The sequence below is a fragment of the Python bivittatus genome, unplaced genomic scaffold (genome assembly GCF_059951505.1).
Source record: "Python bivittatus isolate LINGU-HERP-01145 unplaced genomic scaffold, Pbiv_v1 ctg000570_np1212, whole genome shotgun sequence".
Lineage (NCBI taxonomy): Eukaryota > Metazoa > Chordata > Lepidosauria > Squamata > Pythonidae > Python > Python bivittatus.
Genome location: NW_028277097.1, coordinates 16,493,629 through 16,510,297, shown reverse-complemented (window position 1 = coordinate 16,510,297; position 16,669 = coordinate 16,493,629). Strand labels below are relative to the sequence as shown.

Here is a 16,669-nt window from a genome sequence, read left to right as displayed (position 1 = left end):
TCCACATCAGTTTGCCATGCACAAATATTTCTAATGAACACATTTTGGTGAATCTTCCTCCCTCCTATCTACATTTTTGAGTTGTGACTTGCATCTGCCAATTCAGAAATATTTCTGCATTCAGGCACAGAAGAACCACAGCCTGGTTTATGAATAGCAGAGGGTGGACAGCTTGTGGGCAAAGCTACATGTACTTCCCCCCCCACCCCCCAACAAGCCTAGGGCATAGCTCCCAAAAGCCTTTGAAAAGTTGCTGCTGAACTGTAATTTTAATGTCAGAGAAGGGGAAAAGTCTTCAACACATCAGGAGCAATAACTGCATGTTTACTATATTCAATTAAACTCATTCCCCTCCTCCTTGGATCTCACCCACCCCTTTGACCTGAGTATATCCACTTTTGAAACATGCTCCCCAGAACACCATTTAGTGATAAAGCGTGGCTTCTGGCCCAAGAAAAGTTACATACTCCAGATGCACAAGTTCAGAAACACAAGTTGGCTAAGTCTGTGTTAACAATGGGTTCCTCCAACCCATTGCTCACAATTCCAGCACCAACAGAGCACTGCTTCTGCAAGGTCAAAGTGAAAGGTTGGCCAGGCTGAAGGTTTCACATGTGTCTTCTTAACCAGAGGGCTCAGAAATGTGCATCGAAAATATGAAAGGAACCAGAGCAGAACTTTGCAGGAATCTTGATACTAGATGCCATGGAAAAACAGACAAAGACTTGGTCCCAGGAGAAACCAGCTACAGACAGGACAACCCAAAATGGTGAACGCCCCTCCCCTGCAATCAAACAGCTGTAACAATATGATCCCGGGGTCTGGCACCGTGGCCATGTATTAAATATCCAGAAACAGCGAGAGCATTAATAAAAGTCTGTAATGTTCTTTCCACCAGAAAAAAAGAAACCAAAACTAAAACATGAACCCATCCAGGAGCCAGTTAACAGGTGACCCAAAAGGAGATGATCCAGGGGCAATCAACCTTAACTCCTTAACTGCAGGGACACGATCAACCCCCCTTGTTTCCCTCTGACTGTGCAAAGGAGCAGGGGGCAAAGTCCAAAAGTAAAGGCCTTTGAAAAGGACCCTCACTCAAACAGAATGGCCCAGATCTGGTCAAGTGTGTGGGATTAAATTTGGAACATTGTTGGTACCCCTTCACACATCACATTCTGTAGGTGTCCATTTTAAGAGGTTTCTAAGTGTCTGCATGATGACAGAAAGCAGGAACGTGACAAGCATACTTACAACTTTGCTGCCCAAGAATGTATGAGCTTTATCTTCCCCATGCTTGACTAACAGGCATACAAAAGATCCTGCGTTCGGCCAATAATTTAATAAAATCAGTTAATAAATGCTTAATAAATACATAAAGTATATATACTTGTCTTTTAGAAACACAAATCTAGAACTTCAGCCAAAGTTAAGGATGATTGTCCCTTGATTATCTAAGGCAAATCTGTCTGATGTATTATTTTTTTCTTTACATAAAGCAATCACATAAAAATAGTTATAAATAGAAAAATTTCAAAGGATTCCCCGCCCTTTCTACCACATCCCCATTCCAACATTCAGGAAGTGTAACCAAATGGGTAAAGCAAAGGGGTCTTTTTTGCTTCAAGTTCTTGTGGATGATACAGTCAATAGAATCTTTGGATATTTTACAAGGACTCCAGATTGTACAGCCCCTCTGAAAAAAGAAAAAAAAAGAGTCAAAATCAAAGCAACCCCCGAAAATAAGATGTAAAACTCAGAAAGGTGTCAGTACAGTTGAAATAAACCAAGAGAAAAAGTCTGAAGATGCTGTTGGAAATTCTGTTTTCCTTCCCTGCATTTGTTGGAGCAAAGAAGAGATGTCTTTTGGGGCATTTTGAAAAACGCTAGGCAAGTTCTGAAGGGAGCTTCAGTTTCAAGACAGTCCTTTTATAAAGAAAAGAAAATGTCCTTGATTCTTGACTGGTTCTTTCGTAAGAGGGAACCAATGCAGTGCTGGAGAACATCTGTCGGTAGAAAAAAGAAAAACAAATACTCTCAATAATCAGTATTTCCCCCCCATGTTTGTTTATTTATGAGCTATATTTCTGTGTTTCTCATTCCCAAGGCTCTAACTTACAAAAATAGCACAAACAGAACCCCTCAATCAAAATAAATAAACACCCCCCCCAAAATTAAATTAAAATCTCAAGGGATTAAAAAAAAACAAAGCCATGAGTCTAGCAATACATCCCCACATTCAAAGCATGCCTACCCCCTGGTCTAGATGGGAAAGAAGTTGGGTCTTAACTGCTCTTCTGAACCCAGGAGGGAAGGGGTAGACTGGATCTCCCTAGGGAGAGGTCCCAAAACATGTGGGCAGCAGCTGGGTCCTCAGTGGACATGTTTGTACAACATGGTTAGTGTTGTTGCCTTGGTTAGAGGAAGTCTCTCCCTCTGTCTCCTTAGTGTGTGGTGTGAATCCAGCCCAACTAGTTAGCGTATAGTTGATTCCATTTGTCTGGTAAGCAGCCTTCTCAAGTTAGTTAGATGAGCAGGACAAGTTCTATCAGCAGAGAAATTCCAAAGAAATTAGAAAACCCTCAAACAGGCCTCTGGAGCTTATCTGGGGATAAGTGAAGGTGAATAAATTATAACTCTCATACCTTCTGGAAAGGGGTGAAGACCTGGTTCTGCCAACTTGTGTGGGACGCAAAGAGGGGCAACCAACCCTGGAGGTGGCTGGCACCTTGAAGATGCTCCCGCAACCTTTATTTACCATCAGGATCTTGGAAGCCATTATTTATTTATGAACATGGCTTTTTATTGTATTTTAATTGTATTTTAATTCATATTTATTCTTCTTTTATTGTAAACCACCCAGGGTCACTCTTGAGTGAGTTGGGCAGTGACTAAAGTCGAAGTATAAATAAATAAATATAAAATAAAATAACATAATCCAGATCAGGTGAAATAACGTGGGTGCTGAAGTTGACCAATCAGAGTGGAAGGGTAAATTTGGCCCTTGATGGCACTGAACTCCTGAAGAATCAAACCGGTACCTTACCTGGGGAGGTACAACGCTTTCAGGAGCCAAAGCTGTCTTTTAGCAGCTCTGGTGATTAAGGCATGGTCACTTCTACACTTGACCTTTATTCTGTGCTATACATGGGGCTGCCTTTGAACGTGATTGGAAAGGTTCAATTGGTACCAATGCATGTATTGTGTGAAGCCAGAAAACAGATTCATTCAGGAACCAGGCTGGGCGTGTTATGTGAATGCAGTGGTTCCAGGATGTTTGGTGGGGAAATCCAACAGGGATCAATCACTGTGTTAAAAAAAAATATGAAAAAATGAAATAACAGATGCATTAGCTGCTTTTGGGGGGAATGGACTAGATCAGTGTTTCTCAACCTTGGCAGCTTGAAGGTGTGTGGCCTTCAACTCCTAGAATTCCCCAGCCAGCTGGGGAATTCTAGGAGTTGAAGGCCACACACCTTCAAGTTGCTAAGGTTGAGAAACACCAGACTAGATGATCTCAGACTGCTTCTAACCCTGACATTCTGTGAGTCTACAGCAGACCCCTCCTGTCATCCGAAGGGGCCGCCTTTCCCAGTTTCCTAACAGAGTCAGCTTGAGTAAAGCTGGCACTGTACGTACCCAACCCATCCATGGAGAGAAGGCAACTCAGTTGCTAGCTTCAGAGAGGGAGGCCAGAGGGTTGAGCGCTGCCAGTCCACTGAACCCGGAGCTCCAGGGGTCCGGGAGGGAAAAATACGGCCGTGCCGAGAGGCCCTCGCCGTGACTCAGCGCGAAGGCAAACAGGCCGCTGTTCCGCTCCAGGTCCAGGTGCGTCCTCCCAAACAGCTTCATCTGGGTTTCCTCCAACTGGCTCTCCAGCTCTTGCAGATTCAACCCGTTCTTGGCCCCTTCCATGAAATGCTTGGGGCTTGGGCCCGGAAGGCACAGGGCAGGGCCGCCCAGGTGGCCACTCATCTCTTCGAGAGCCGGGGGCACAAGGAAGCTTTTGTCATCTGGCTGCCCGGCCGGGGCGAAGAGCAAGCTGGCCGTTCTCCAGGGGGTCGACTTGCGTCCCCTCCTGGGCCGGGAGATCCGGCAGCTCTGGCGCTTGATGTGGCGGTGCAGGTGGTCGGAACGGGTGAAGCTCTTGTAGCAGAACTTGCACTGGTAAGGGCGGATGCCCGTGTGGATCCGCATGTGGTTCTTCAGGTCGTAGTTGTGGACGAACCTGGCGCTGCAGTGGATGCAGAGGTACGGCCTCTCCCCCGTGTGCTTCCGCATGTGGATCTTCAACTTGTCTTGCCTGCCGAAAGGAGAAGCCACTGTTACTCAGGACTGGCTCACCGAGACACCGAGTTGAAAGAGCCCTGAAGTGTTAACCAGGAAAGAGCAAACTCCCTCCTGGCGGTACCATGGACACATCCAAATGTTTTTCCGGGCAAAACAGAAGACCTTGCCTTCTGCTAGAATGTTTTTCAATGGGTTGAATTCCCATCCAAGTATTCAATGGGTTGAATTCCCATCCAAGTATTAAGCAAGTCCAACCCTGCTTTGCTTGTCAAGAGCAGCCAAGGTCAACAAAGTGTTGTCACCTCGCTGGGGACTGGGGAAGGGCCTATGGCTGAAAAAGGGTGGCCCTCCTTATAGCTTTCCCTCTCTAGACCAGTGTTTCTCAACTTTGGCAATTTTAAGATGTGTGGACTTCAACTCCCAGAATTCCCCAGCCAGCATGGGGAATGGGGAATTCTGGGAGTTGAAGTCCACACATCTTAAAGTTGCCAAGATTGAGAAACTTTGCTCTAGACAGTGTGTCTAAAGGAAAAGTTGAAAATTTTAAGTTATAGGGAAGAGGAAAGAGGATTAGATGTATCTTCTTCATACGATCAAAAAAACCTCAGGTAATATCTCATAACCTGCAAAGAAATAGGTGTGAGAGTCCATTCCAGACCTGGCAGATATTATTTCTGTTCCAGAAGACCTTCTGGGGTCTTATGGTAGGCCCTGTGCTGTACCAATGACTTCTTTCATGCGCTCTAAAGCATGGCTGGCTGGGGAATTCTGGGAGTTGAAGTCCGCCCATCTTAAAGTTGCTGAAGTTGAGAAACTCTGCTCTAAAGCATCTTTGATGGACTCGGGGTGTCTGCAAGAGGAAGGTCAAAAAAGTCAAGATGGGGTCTACGACTGCGGAACTGAAGCCCTGCTATGCAGACACCCCTGGTATGATTGATACTTTGTGGGGGGGGGGGTGAGGGGAACCCTTCCTAGAAATCTCTCCCTCTCAAGAAAAGGAGATACTTTCTAATTTTCTTAATGAAATGAAGGAATAATAGGTGATGGAGGTCTTCACTGCTTTTCTCTAAGATGGAACCAGCTGTGCAAACAGCTGGATGTAGGCTATTTGTCCAACTGCATTGGGAACCAAGGTAGATCCCACTGCTAGATCCTGGAATCCAAGCTATTTCTCAGATACCCTGCAATTGCTCAGCTCTCCTGGAAATGCTGCCCTCCAGAGAGGCTGGACTTCAACTCCCATCATCCCCCAGCCAGCAAATAGGCCAAGAATCAAAGGAGCAAGGAGCAACTTGGCCAGCAGGTGGCAGCCCAATCCCATATTGCCAAAGGAGCTGGCCCCAAGGCTAGAACACCGAGGAGAAGCTGATGGCTTCACTTGATGTTACTACAACAGTGTTTCTCAACCTCGGCAACTTGAAGATCTGTGGACTTCAACTCCCAGAATTCCCCAGCCAGCATGGGTGGCTGGGGAATTCTGGGAGTTGAAGTCCACAGATCTTCAAGTTGCCGAGGTTGAGAAACACTGTACTACAACATCCCAGATGTCATTAGAAATATCATCAACAGATCAAGACCTTTGATCTCGACTTTCTTTGCAAATAAAGCCCTGTGGATTGGGTAGCTCACTGAAGCTCAGTTCTCCTCCAATCCAGATCCATGAGTTGCTTTAAGAATTTTAAAACTTTTAGCCAGTTTATGTACTGGTTTCCCATGGCACCCTTAACCACATCCACTAAATATCAAGGAGATACATTCACCAAGGATGCTGAACTGGCTCTCTGGGTGCTGGTTCTGCCCTTTGTATGAACCCAACCTATTTGACAGTTTATGATTCAGGAGATGCATTCATCCAACATACTATACCTGTCAGCCCTTTGAGGTAGTCCAGACAAGAGACCAAAACCATAAGTACTAACACTGCCTTTATTGTAAGGTTACAGTAACAGAATCTTGCAAGTCTGAAAACATTTCTCCCCTCCCTTGCCTTTACTTTCCAGAGGACTAGGGAGAGTCCCTTCTGAGATGCTTTGTCTACCTCCACTCCTTCTGTGGGCTGAGATATCTCTTATCTAATTGTTGCCTTGGCTGCGGCTCTTCCTCCTGTCTCCCAGGGTTATTCTCACTGCCCATTACAATACCTGGTTAATAAATTAATTCTTTTTCTAGGTTTGCACAATATATGGACTTGTAAACCAACCACCATTGAGTTTGCCCAACATTAAGCCACCAAAAAACCTAACCCAAGTGAAGTTTAACTGTGCCCGGAGGTTGGGGGCACCCAGTTGTTCTCTGTTGGGGGAAAAGTGAGCCAAAGTATTTGCTTGCCCCTGCCCACAAGACTCCCCCTCCACTGGGCCAAAGGTTTTGCTAGGAGGTGCCTTGAAATCTGCTGTCTCTTCCCTTGGGCGCTCCTCTGCAAGTGGCGTCGTTCTGTGGCATGGGGCAAGGTTCCTGCTTTGCACGTGGGACGCCCCAGATACTTCTCCAAAGAGGCTCGGGGAGGAAAAGAAATGCTGTCTGCTGGACAGACAAAATGGGTCAGAGGTCTGACTTGATCTGAGACAGCCATGTGCATTTTCATGTGCTCAGATATACTACTCTGGAATATGGTGGTTTCATATCAAACTGCTAATAAATTTTCTCTTCCTGAAAGCCATCTAAGCAGTGACCATCTTGCCACAGAGGATCTCTGGGCATGAGATGGGGCTGGCTGCACAGATCACACTGAAGCAGGGTACATTTTAACCCTGTTTTGCTGAGTGAATGAAACAGTGGAAAGAAAAATAGGTATGTTGTATATCAGCAAATCTGAGAGAAAGGCTAAAGATGGAATAGGCCTAAAAGAAGATGATGTGGTTTTGTGGAGTGGCTTTGATGAATGCATGCAGTGAAAGGAAGGGGTAGGATTAATCACGATTCCAGGCTAAACTGTATGGCAGGAAGTACGAACTGCTGTCATCTAGGTCATTGTGGATGGGTAAGAAAGTCAGAATCCACAGGCTTATGATAGCTGCATGTTAAATCTAGTGTACATATGGTGATGACAGGAGAACCAGAGCAGAATTTGGGGAAAAAATGGGCAAAATTCTGAATAAATGTAGTCCAGAGGAAAATATTACTCTCATCAGTGACATGAGCAGATGGTTGGGAAAATGGCAGGAAGAAAAACAATTTGGGCCATTTAGCAACCCAGGAGAGAATAAGGATGGTGAGTTTTTGGTGAACATCTGCTCAGAAGAAGTTCTGTTTGCTTTGAATATGTGGCTGAAGTCTATTCACCTGGCAAGGAATGAATATCCATCTAAAAGCATGATCAGCTGGGTTGTTTATGTTGAAAGACTGAAACAGTGAAAGATGCAAGCAGGAGGCTCCACAGGGCGTGGTCAAAAAGTCAAGATGGTGACCACGATGCTGCGATCGATGCTCTGTCTTGTTTTAATGTGCAAATTAAAAAAAAAATGTTTCGGAAGGGGGTAAAGAGGGCTAAGGGAGTCCCCGCCAGAGTGAAAGGACTTTTTAAAAAAGAGATGAAAAGGTAAATAAAAGTGCTGAAATGGCTGGGGATGAAAAGCAAAGGCCCGTTTTAGAGATGCGTTCAGGAACTGGCAGCCCTGACATAATACAATTTATAACTAGTTAAATGGATGTGATGATAGCCAGGATGGTCTGCAAGAACAGAAAGACAGGAAGAGCTATGGTGAATGATGCTGGGGTAAACTACATTTAACCAGGTTTTCTTTTGTTTTTACTACTTTATACCTTGGGGGGAGGTGACTGCTTTTTATTCCCTTCCTGTGGTCTGCATAGTATTGCTCAACCCAAAAGCAAACAGTATGAGAAGTATCTACAGCAGGGTTTCTGAACCTTGGGAACTTTAAGATGTGTGGACTTCAACTCCCGATGCTGGCTGGGGAATTCTGGGAGTTGAAGTCCACACATCTTAAAGTTCCCAAGGTTCAGAAACCCTGATTTACAGGGGCATTCATGGGGGGGGGGGGTGTTCTAAATCTGCTTGACAGCTGGCAGCGCACTGTGCCTCCATGTACAAAAGGGGGGTGGGTGGGTCCCAACACCTTGGAGATTTTGACACATATCCTCCCACGAATATCTGTGGGTATATTTCCATGAACAATATGGAACTGGTCTGCCTTCTTCTAGGATATTTTTCAACTTTCCAGCCTAACCCACAGTCCCAGAATCTCCTGGTGGTCTCCCATCCAAGTACTAATCAGAGCTGGCCAGGCCTTGCTTCCAATGCCACACACAGTTGGCCAGGCGCTGCCATCTGCCACTTTTTCATCTTTGTTGTTGTAGCTGTGGTTGTGCCATCGCAGGTGACAACTGGGCAAAAACTTTCAGATGATCCCTAAAGCATCCCCGAAAGTTTCTGATGTCACACCAAGCCCAGTCCTGGTTCCACCTTTCCCTTCCCATGGTTATTTTTTCTTAAGAAAATCTCTCTCCTCGTTACCCCATATGAAGATTTCCAAAAAGCTCCAGCAAAGAAAATAACATTGAGTTTGGCTCATTAAAGGCCAGCCGGGCAAGGAACAATGCATCTGTATGATGGAGCAGTCCAGAGGAACCACTATGGGCTGGACTGGCCAAAGGTCTCAGGGGCTAGTTCCCCCTGGCACCTCAACCCTGCATTTGGGCTAGCAAAACCCAACTGCTATGTTTGCAAAGCACACCCGCCACTCTGAAACAAGTAAGCCATAAACACGATGGACTGATTCATGCCGCAGGTGAAGGCCATGGCTGGGTTCCCCTCTGGGCTTGCACGGTTGGGGTGGCAAATTTGGCTACCCCACTCCAGCTCAGATTAGTGTGCAATGAGGTTTGCCCTGGACATAGCACCCCCATATGAAGCCAACAAAGCCACCTTAAGCTCTACTAATGAAAAGCACAGAAAAGGGAGGACGCACACACCGGCCGGATCTCCTTCACCTCTACCTCCTCCTCCTCATTTGGCTGAAGCCCTGCAACTCCCCTTCCAGCTCTTCCTCCCTTCCCTCTAGCTCCTCTCCAACACTGCCAACATCTAGACATCGATCCTAGGCTTACATCATATGCAATGATGTCATTTGTGCAAAGATGTCACGATGCACATGACATCATGTGCTCCCAACCCAGAAACACCCATGCCAGAGGATTCAGGCTCTGTGATAAAATAAAAGCCTGGCCCTGGGAATGGGGAAGGGATGAATGAACCCTTCAGGAAGGTGTTTCCGAAAAGATTTCTCAGTCCTGGGAAAGGAGAAAGCATGAGGAAGAAACTCAAAGTGGCCCTGCCTTGACTTTGCTTGGCATAAGACGGAGTAGAGAGAAACTGTGGCAGGTTTCAAGATCCTGTTATTCTATCCTATGACAAAAGGAGCATCTCTGGGATCTTTCTTGACCCGCCCTACCTCAAAGGGCTGATCGTGCCATTTTCTGTGACTGTGACTGTCTCTCATTATGGTTACAACCAAACCTTTATGCACAATATTCCTTTGGAGAGACACCTTTCCTCAACTAGGTGCCATCCAGGTGTGTTGCAAGAGCAGCTCTCGCTGTTCCCAACTTGTCTGGGGATCACCAGGTTGGAGCAGAGAGAGGGCACCCTGGAGGATCCCACAGTCTTTGGGAAGAGCAGAACCCTGATCCTGCTAGTTGTTGGAGACCGAGACAAAATTCAGCAGGTCTCTTTCCTCCTCTCTCCCCATCCAGCCAGTCGACAGAGGAAGGAAGAGATCCTCTTCCCAAAAGTCTGGAATGTTGATTTGTGGAAGACTTTTGCCATCTAGCCAGGGGCAGAGCCCCAACCCTGCTTCAGAAGTAAGTGTGATCCCCATTTTAGCCCCCAATCTATTGCAGTTAAAGAGAAAAGTTTGCCTTGATTTTGCACACAAAGAAAGGCAAAGGTGGATTATATGAAATACCCACATTCAGACATAACAAATCCCTCTGTATGCCTACTCCGTATCCTTCTTCCTTGCCTACAAAGTAGATCTTGTAATGGACCTACTTTCACCCAGTCGTTGCACAGCTGGGCCTAGACCTCTTTTTTCTTTTTGGCCAGAATCTAACTTGCCCTAAGTCTGTGAAGATTTGTACTCCCAATAGTAAAGAACAGACGTAGCTAGGGGTTGAACTGTTGGGTTCAACAGCAAACCAATTTGCCACCTTTGACTTCCCACTCTAGTCAGCAGCTCGGGGATTTCCATGTCATCTTTCCTCCAAATCCCAGCCAGAGCTAACCCTGTTTCATTTTTGAGACCAGTCAAGGAAGAAAACCAAACACTGATTGTATGGAAGCTCCACGTTCAGAGATCGTTCCTTCTCAATACCGCGTAGGCTGTAGACTCAGCTGGGAAGGTGAAAAAACATCCTTAGAAGGCAGATGGCAAACCACATCCGCATCATTGGCACAAAACCTCCATGGAGCTTCCATGAAGTCACCAGGAGCTCGACTCAAAAGAAACTTTATTTTCTTTTTTCTTTGCTGAAATACCAACAGTGGGATGTCATTTTAAGTTCTGTATATTACGCACGGCCAGAAGCTCTTTATAACGATGAAGCCGGGGTTCTGCTATGTAAGGGACATTTCCTGAAAGAACCTGACCAGCTATGGTGGTGGCACTAGAGAAGGGCAGAGATGGACAATTGTCTCCTCTGCCATGCAAAGAGTCTCTGAAAAAGGAGAATATGCATGGGGGTTCTTGGCGCTTGGCTGTTTTCCTACAGACGTTTCATTACCAGGCTAGTTAATACACACGGTTGATGCTACAACGGTTATTCACTGAGTTGAATTCTTAACTTCTCATATTCTCTACAAATCTTCACAGAGTTCCTGCAAGTTAGATTCTGGCAAAGAAAGGCTCTAAGCCAGTGTTTCTCAACCTTGGCAACTTTAAGATGGGTGGACTTCAACTCCCAGAATTCTGGGAATACTGGGAATTCTGGGAGTTGAAGTCCACCCATCTTAAAGTTGCCAAGGTTGAGAAACACTGAGCAATAACTGGGTGAAAGTCAATCAAGTAAAGCATCTATAATGCAGGCCAGGAACAAGGAGCAGTAAGCATTTGCATGCAAATATAATCTATGTCTGATACTTCATTTTTTAACCGCATGACTTGCCTCTGTTAAAACTACTGGGGCTCTAAAACATCGCTGAACTCTTGCAAACCCCTTGGACATCACCCAGTCAATCCCACTCTATCGTGACTACAAACCACACTGTATGTCCCTAGAGCAGATAAAGTTTTTAAAGGATCATATTAACTATCCACTGGAATTTCTTGGAAAGTAGATCCTCTTGGCTTTGACGCTGGACTGGTGCAGCTCCCTAAAGAGGAACACAGGATATTATCTTATGGTGAAACAGACCTTGGCCCATCTAACCAAAAGGCAGAATTTTTCTAGCCCTTCTGAACTAGAAAACAGGAACAAGGGGAGATATAATAGCAGTGTTCATATCTGGTAGGTTGTAATATAGCAGTCCCCCTAAGAGTCCCCTGGACTGCTAGGAGGTCAAACCAGTCAATCTTAAAGGAAATCAACCCTGATTGCTCATTGGAAGGACTGATAATGAAGCTCAAGCTCAGATACTTTGGCCACCTAATGTGAAGAGAGGACTCTTTGGAAAAGACCCTGATGCTGGGAAAGATGGAAGGCCAAAGGAGAAGAGGACGGCAGAGGATGAGATGGTTAGATAGCATCACAGAAGCAATGAGCGTGAAACTGAGCAAACTCAGGGAGGCAGTGAAGGACAGAAAGGCCTGGCATGATACAGTTCATGGGGCCATGAAGAGTCGGACACGGCTTAATGACTGAACAACAACAATATAGCAGTGGTATTCATGGTGGCCCCAGAGGGCAGAATCAGAATCAGGGAATCAAAAAGACCGAGAAGGAGGTTCAGGAGGTTCTAGAAGTCAGGAAGAACTTCCTAATTGTATCAGCCAGTGGGACAGACTGCCACGTGAAGGGGTGGGTTCTCCTTTGCTGCAAATCTTGCAATAGAGACTGCAGAGTCATCAGCCAGAGATGCGGCAGAGGATCCTGCACTGAATGGGAGTTGGCCTTGGCTGAGTTCTATGATCCCTTCTGATTCTATGATGCTTAGATCTTCTACTTGCAAGACAGGACTCACTGGGAGGGTGCAACAAGATCCAGATTCAAAGGGGGAAATGTCCTTTGGATGATGTGGAACCCTCACTTAGCCCTTCTCAGCAACTGCTTAAAGAAGCTGAGGCTTTTCCTGGGCTTACGTGGCAGGAGCCATAGGATCCCAAGAAAAGATCTGTTTGATTTAAGGAGATGCCAACAGCTGCTAAGTGCATGCCCACATGTGCTCTGGATCCCCTTTTCTCCTGCCAATCTGGATCTCACTGCACAGCCCTATTACCTACAAGGGCTTCCATGGGTGAAATTTGCTCCCCTTTTGGCTCTGGGCTCCTGGAGGCACCCCTTGATAATCCTTTGTATTTCAGAATTAAATTGGGCTGAAGAACCAAATCTCCAGATCTTTGCTTACAGACAAATATAACTGGCTAATGAGGAATGTCTACTCATTTAGTAATACTCTGACTGGCACATAATATTGAACAGAAAAGATGTCCTGGTTGGTCTCAACAGTGGGGAAAAGAAGGTGATATCCATCAGAACTAACATGCCATGGATACTCCTCTTGATGCCTAATAAATTATCTATCTTACTTGGCCTTTAAGGTCTTTTAAATTTTTTGGGTGGTGGTGGTAACTATTATTTTAATTTTTAGAAATGTGAAGCTGGCATGTTGAAAAGCTAAGTCTCCCAAATGGACGTGGTAGGTAATCCTAGAATATATGAGCATAGAATCATAGAACTGTGGAGGTAGAAGGAACACAAGAACCATCCAGTCCAGGGTTCCTCAACTGTGGCAACTTTAAGATGTGTGGACTTCAACTCCCAGAATTGCGCAGCCAGCATATGCTGGCTGGGCAATTCTGGGAGCTGAAGTCCACATGTCTAAAGTTGCCAAGGTTGAGAAACCCTGATCTAGTCCAACCTTCTGAAGTGTGCAGGAAAACCAAGTAAAACATCCTTGAAAGGTGGCTCTCCAACCTCTTCCTAAAAACCTGCCAAAACAGAGAATCCACCATCTCCATAGATAGATTATTCCACTGTTACACACATTTAACCTTTAAGAAGTCTTCCCTTACATTTAAAGGAAATGCAGATAGCTGCATGTTATACCTGTTATTTCTGGTCTTAGTTTCTGTGGTTATGGGAAATGGTTGTTGACCACCTTCTCCATAACTTCTATGAACCTGAACATGGCTGTCATGTCTCCCCCTGGTCTTCTTTTCTCTAGAATGAACTTCCCAAGTTCCTTCAGAGAGCAGGTCCTCAGGTCCCTGCATCATCTTTGCAGCTGTCCTCTGGACTTCTTCTAACCTTCAATATCCTTTTGGAAATGTGATGCTCAGAATCACACTGATAGCACATAACTGCACTGTGGGATATGGAGAGTAGTTTGGGCCCTACTCAGTACTTACTAATGTAAGTTCTGGCATTAGCACCAGAGAAGGTAGCAGGATGAATCCTCAATAGTTTCCTCTTCTGATAAAAGGCTGGGTTTTGGATGGAGCACACTCACGACAGCATTCATTCCATCAACTAACAATGGATGCAGGACACTTTCTCCTGCTATGGATGGCCATGACACTTTCTCAACGTAACAAATGTGACCACCTCTACCCTTGTACAATACAGAAAGAAACACCCCATAAATCTCTTAGCACATCTACCACAATTTTAAAATTATGCAGACCTGGTGAACCGGACTTCACAGATATTACACATATATGGCTTCTCTCCTGTGTGGGTCCTCATGTGCCGTGGTAGTTTCCCAGCCCCCATGATGATTTTGTTGCAAATTGGGCACTGCTGGGAAGCTTTGGGTTTGATCTTCCTTTCTTCTGGCCAGTGAGGGAAGACTCTGCCAAAGTGGGCGGTGCTCAGGAAGTTCAGGTAAGCACTGTAATCATTTTCAGCCTTAATGTGCCCAAAGGGGGCTGCTGAAGTGTTTGCAAACACATCCTTGAAGAGGCTGTTTGGAAAAGGGGTGGGCAAGGGTTCATCTTTCTCCTCTTCCTTGATTTTTTGCTTTTTGATCACCAGGTCCAAGGGTGTGTTGTCCACCTGCTGCTCTTCTACTTGGGCAAAGGGGCCAAAGTCTCCGTTCCATAGATGGGGGAAGAGGTCAGGCATGAAGGGAGACAGAACCGGCCTCCGTTCTGGAAGGGTCACTTTAGGGTACAGGTTCTCCCTCAAGAGGGATTCAATGGAGAAGTCTCGTATTACACCTAGTGAGCTGTTAGAGCTGCTGGGTGGGAAACGGGTGGGGAAAACATCAGTTGTCTCTTGGAAAGGTTCCTCAGGAAGGTCTGACTTGGAAGGACTTTGGTGACAACTGAGATCTTGAGCATCTGATGGATTCTGGTTCCCAAAGTCACCTGCTGCTTCTTCCTCCTCTTCCTCCTCTTCCTCCTCCTCCTCTTCTTCCTCTTCCTCTTCCTTCTCATCTTCTTCCTCTTCCCCAGGCTCCATTATTTCGAGGCAGACATTAATCACACACTGGATCTCCAGCATCTTTGCCGCGTTGAGGATGTGCTTGACATTCGCAGTGGTGATGGTAAGGGTCGAGGTGTAGGCAAACTCAAGAATTGCTGAAAGTGCTTCAGGTTTGACAAAGTCGATCTCATAAATGTAGGGCTGGTCTGCTAAAGTGCCGGTAGTGAAGAGTTTTTTAAAATACTGGCTACAAGCAGCCAGCACAGACTTGTGGGTTCGGTATTCTTGATCTTGGACAATGAGAATCACATCACAAAGAAGGCCATCATGCCGCTGTTCATTCAGCCCACAAAGGACTTCACTGCTGTGGTTTGGGAAGGGGATCCCAATGAGGTCTTCAATGCCATTGGCCATATTCTCTTGCGCAACCCTAGAAAGATACATAAACATAGATATAAGGCATGTTTACGTTTACCCACAAAAGCTGCCGCTTGGCTAATGGAGAAATCTTCCCAAAGACCTGAATGGAGGAGTCTCCATCCAGCTCTTTCCCCATAATTCAACCAGCCCATTTAGCGCAACGAGCACAGCCTGGCGCCCAGGGCCACTACCAAGACCCACGGCTGTGGTTCCTGGAGTCACTCCAGCCTTTGGTATTAAATCATAATATTTAAGGTTAGAGAAGGGGAACATTATGAAATACACAAATAATCATGGTAACTACAATTAATGCAATTTAAATCAAATCAACTGGAGCTGTTCTTTTGCCTTCACCTATTCTTTGGAATGAGGCCCCTGGTGTTTTGGAACCCAGAATGCTCATGATGCCAAAAGAGCTGTGGAGGAAAATTAATATTAATTTGCTTTCTTGACATTCAATGTCTCTACCCTGGTCTTTTCAAAGAAATACACGAGAATGGAATTGCAGGGAAAACTGCAAAAGGCAATTCTAAAAAGTTACGTTCTGTAATTCTTGCTTTTCAAACATACCCAACAATTCCTTTAGTCTGATTGTCAGACAGACCAGGGACTTTCCAACTCTGAGTGTTTATTCGGGAGCGTTTGCGGGAGTTTGCTACCCACTGCAGAACGCTCCTTGCTGTGTCCTTCAAAGCCCTCCACAATCTCATTGCACACCCTCCCTTGCACCATTCCCTCCCCTTCCTTGGCCTCCTCCATCTGCTCTCTGCCTGTATTTAGACGGTTTCTGACAAACAGAACCACCTCCCATTATTCTCCTGAGACTTGGGTCCCCACCTTCATTTAATTAACCCTCCCACTGGAGCTCTTACTCACAACATCTCCCACATTCTACCATTTGACATCTCCCATAGTACGTGCTTTCGGTTGCTTGCATTTCTAGTACAGGCATTTGGATTTCACAATGGAGAGTTAGGACCTGCACAGCTTGAGTTTCTAAAGTTCTCATGTTGACAATCCCAGACTCTACTTTGGAGGATCAGATAGGAGCTGTGAAACGTGGTAGCCCCCCAAGAAACATGCTTCAGCCAAAAAGGTTGCTCCTGCCACCCCCCACCTGGCAGCCCTGCCTCCAGATGTGTTGGGACTACGACTCCCAGAATCTGTCAGCCACAAGGTTCAGAGAGGGAACCATCTTCTTGAGAATTTGGGAGGGTTAAGTAACTGGATTCAACAGGCTCCTTGGATGTTCATAATGTAGAATTCTTCTGAAATGCAAAGAGGTGCAAATGGGGCAAAGTCTGGCTAGTGACTGAAATCCCTTTAAAAAACATTCTGGGTGCTGATAGGTTGGCTCCATACAGTATCTTATATAGAGAATGCATTTTTCTTTTCCTGATTATTGTTGGGAATGAGTCTC

The 16,669-nt window shown here is 45.7% G+C and overlaps 1 protein-coding gene across 1 annotated transcript in view; it reads right to left on the bottom strand.

The window, feature by feature from the left end:
* Nucleotides 1-606: 606 nt before the first annotated feature.
* ZBTB7C (zinc finger and BTB domain containing 7C) overlaps nt 607-16,669 on the bottom strand; it is a 94,591-nt gene continuing 78,528 nt past the window's right edge. The window contains exons 2-4 of the mRNA XM_007425497.3: nt 14,087-15,259; nt 3,637-4,300; nt 607-2,003 (exon numbers count right to left, since the gene is read on the bottom strand). Of these exons, the coding sequence (XP_007425559.1) occupies nt 3,664-4,300; nt 14,087-15,259 (1,810 nt within the window). The 3' untranslated portion in view covers nt 607-2,003; nt 3,637-3,663. The remainder of the gene's footprint in view (nt 2,004-3,636; nt 4,301-14,086; nt 15,260-16,669) is intronic.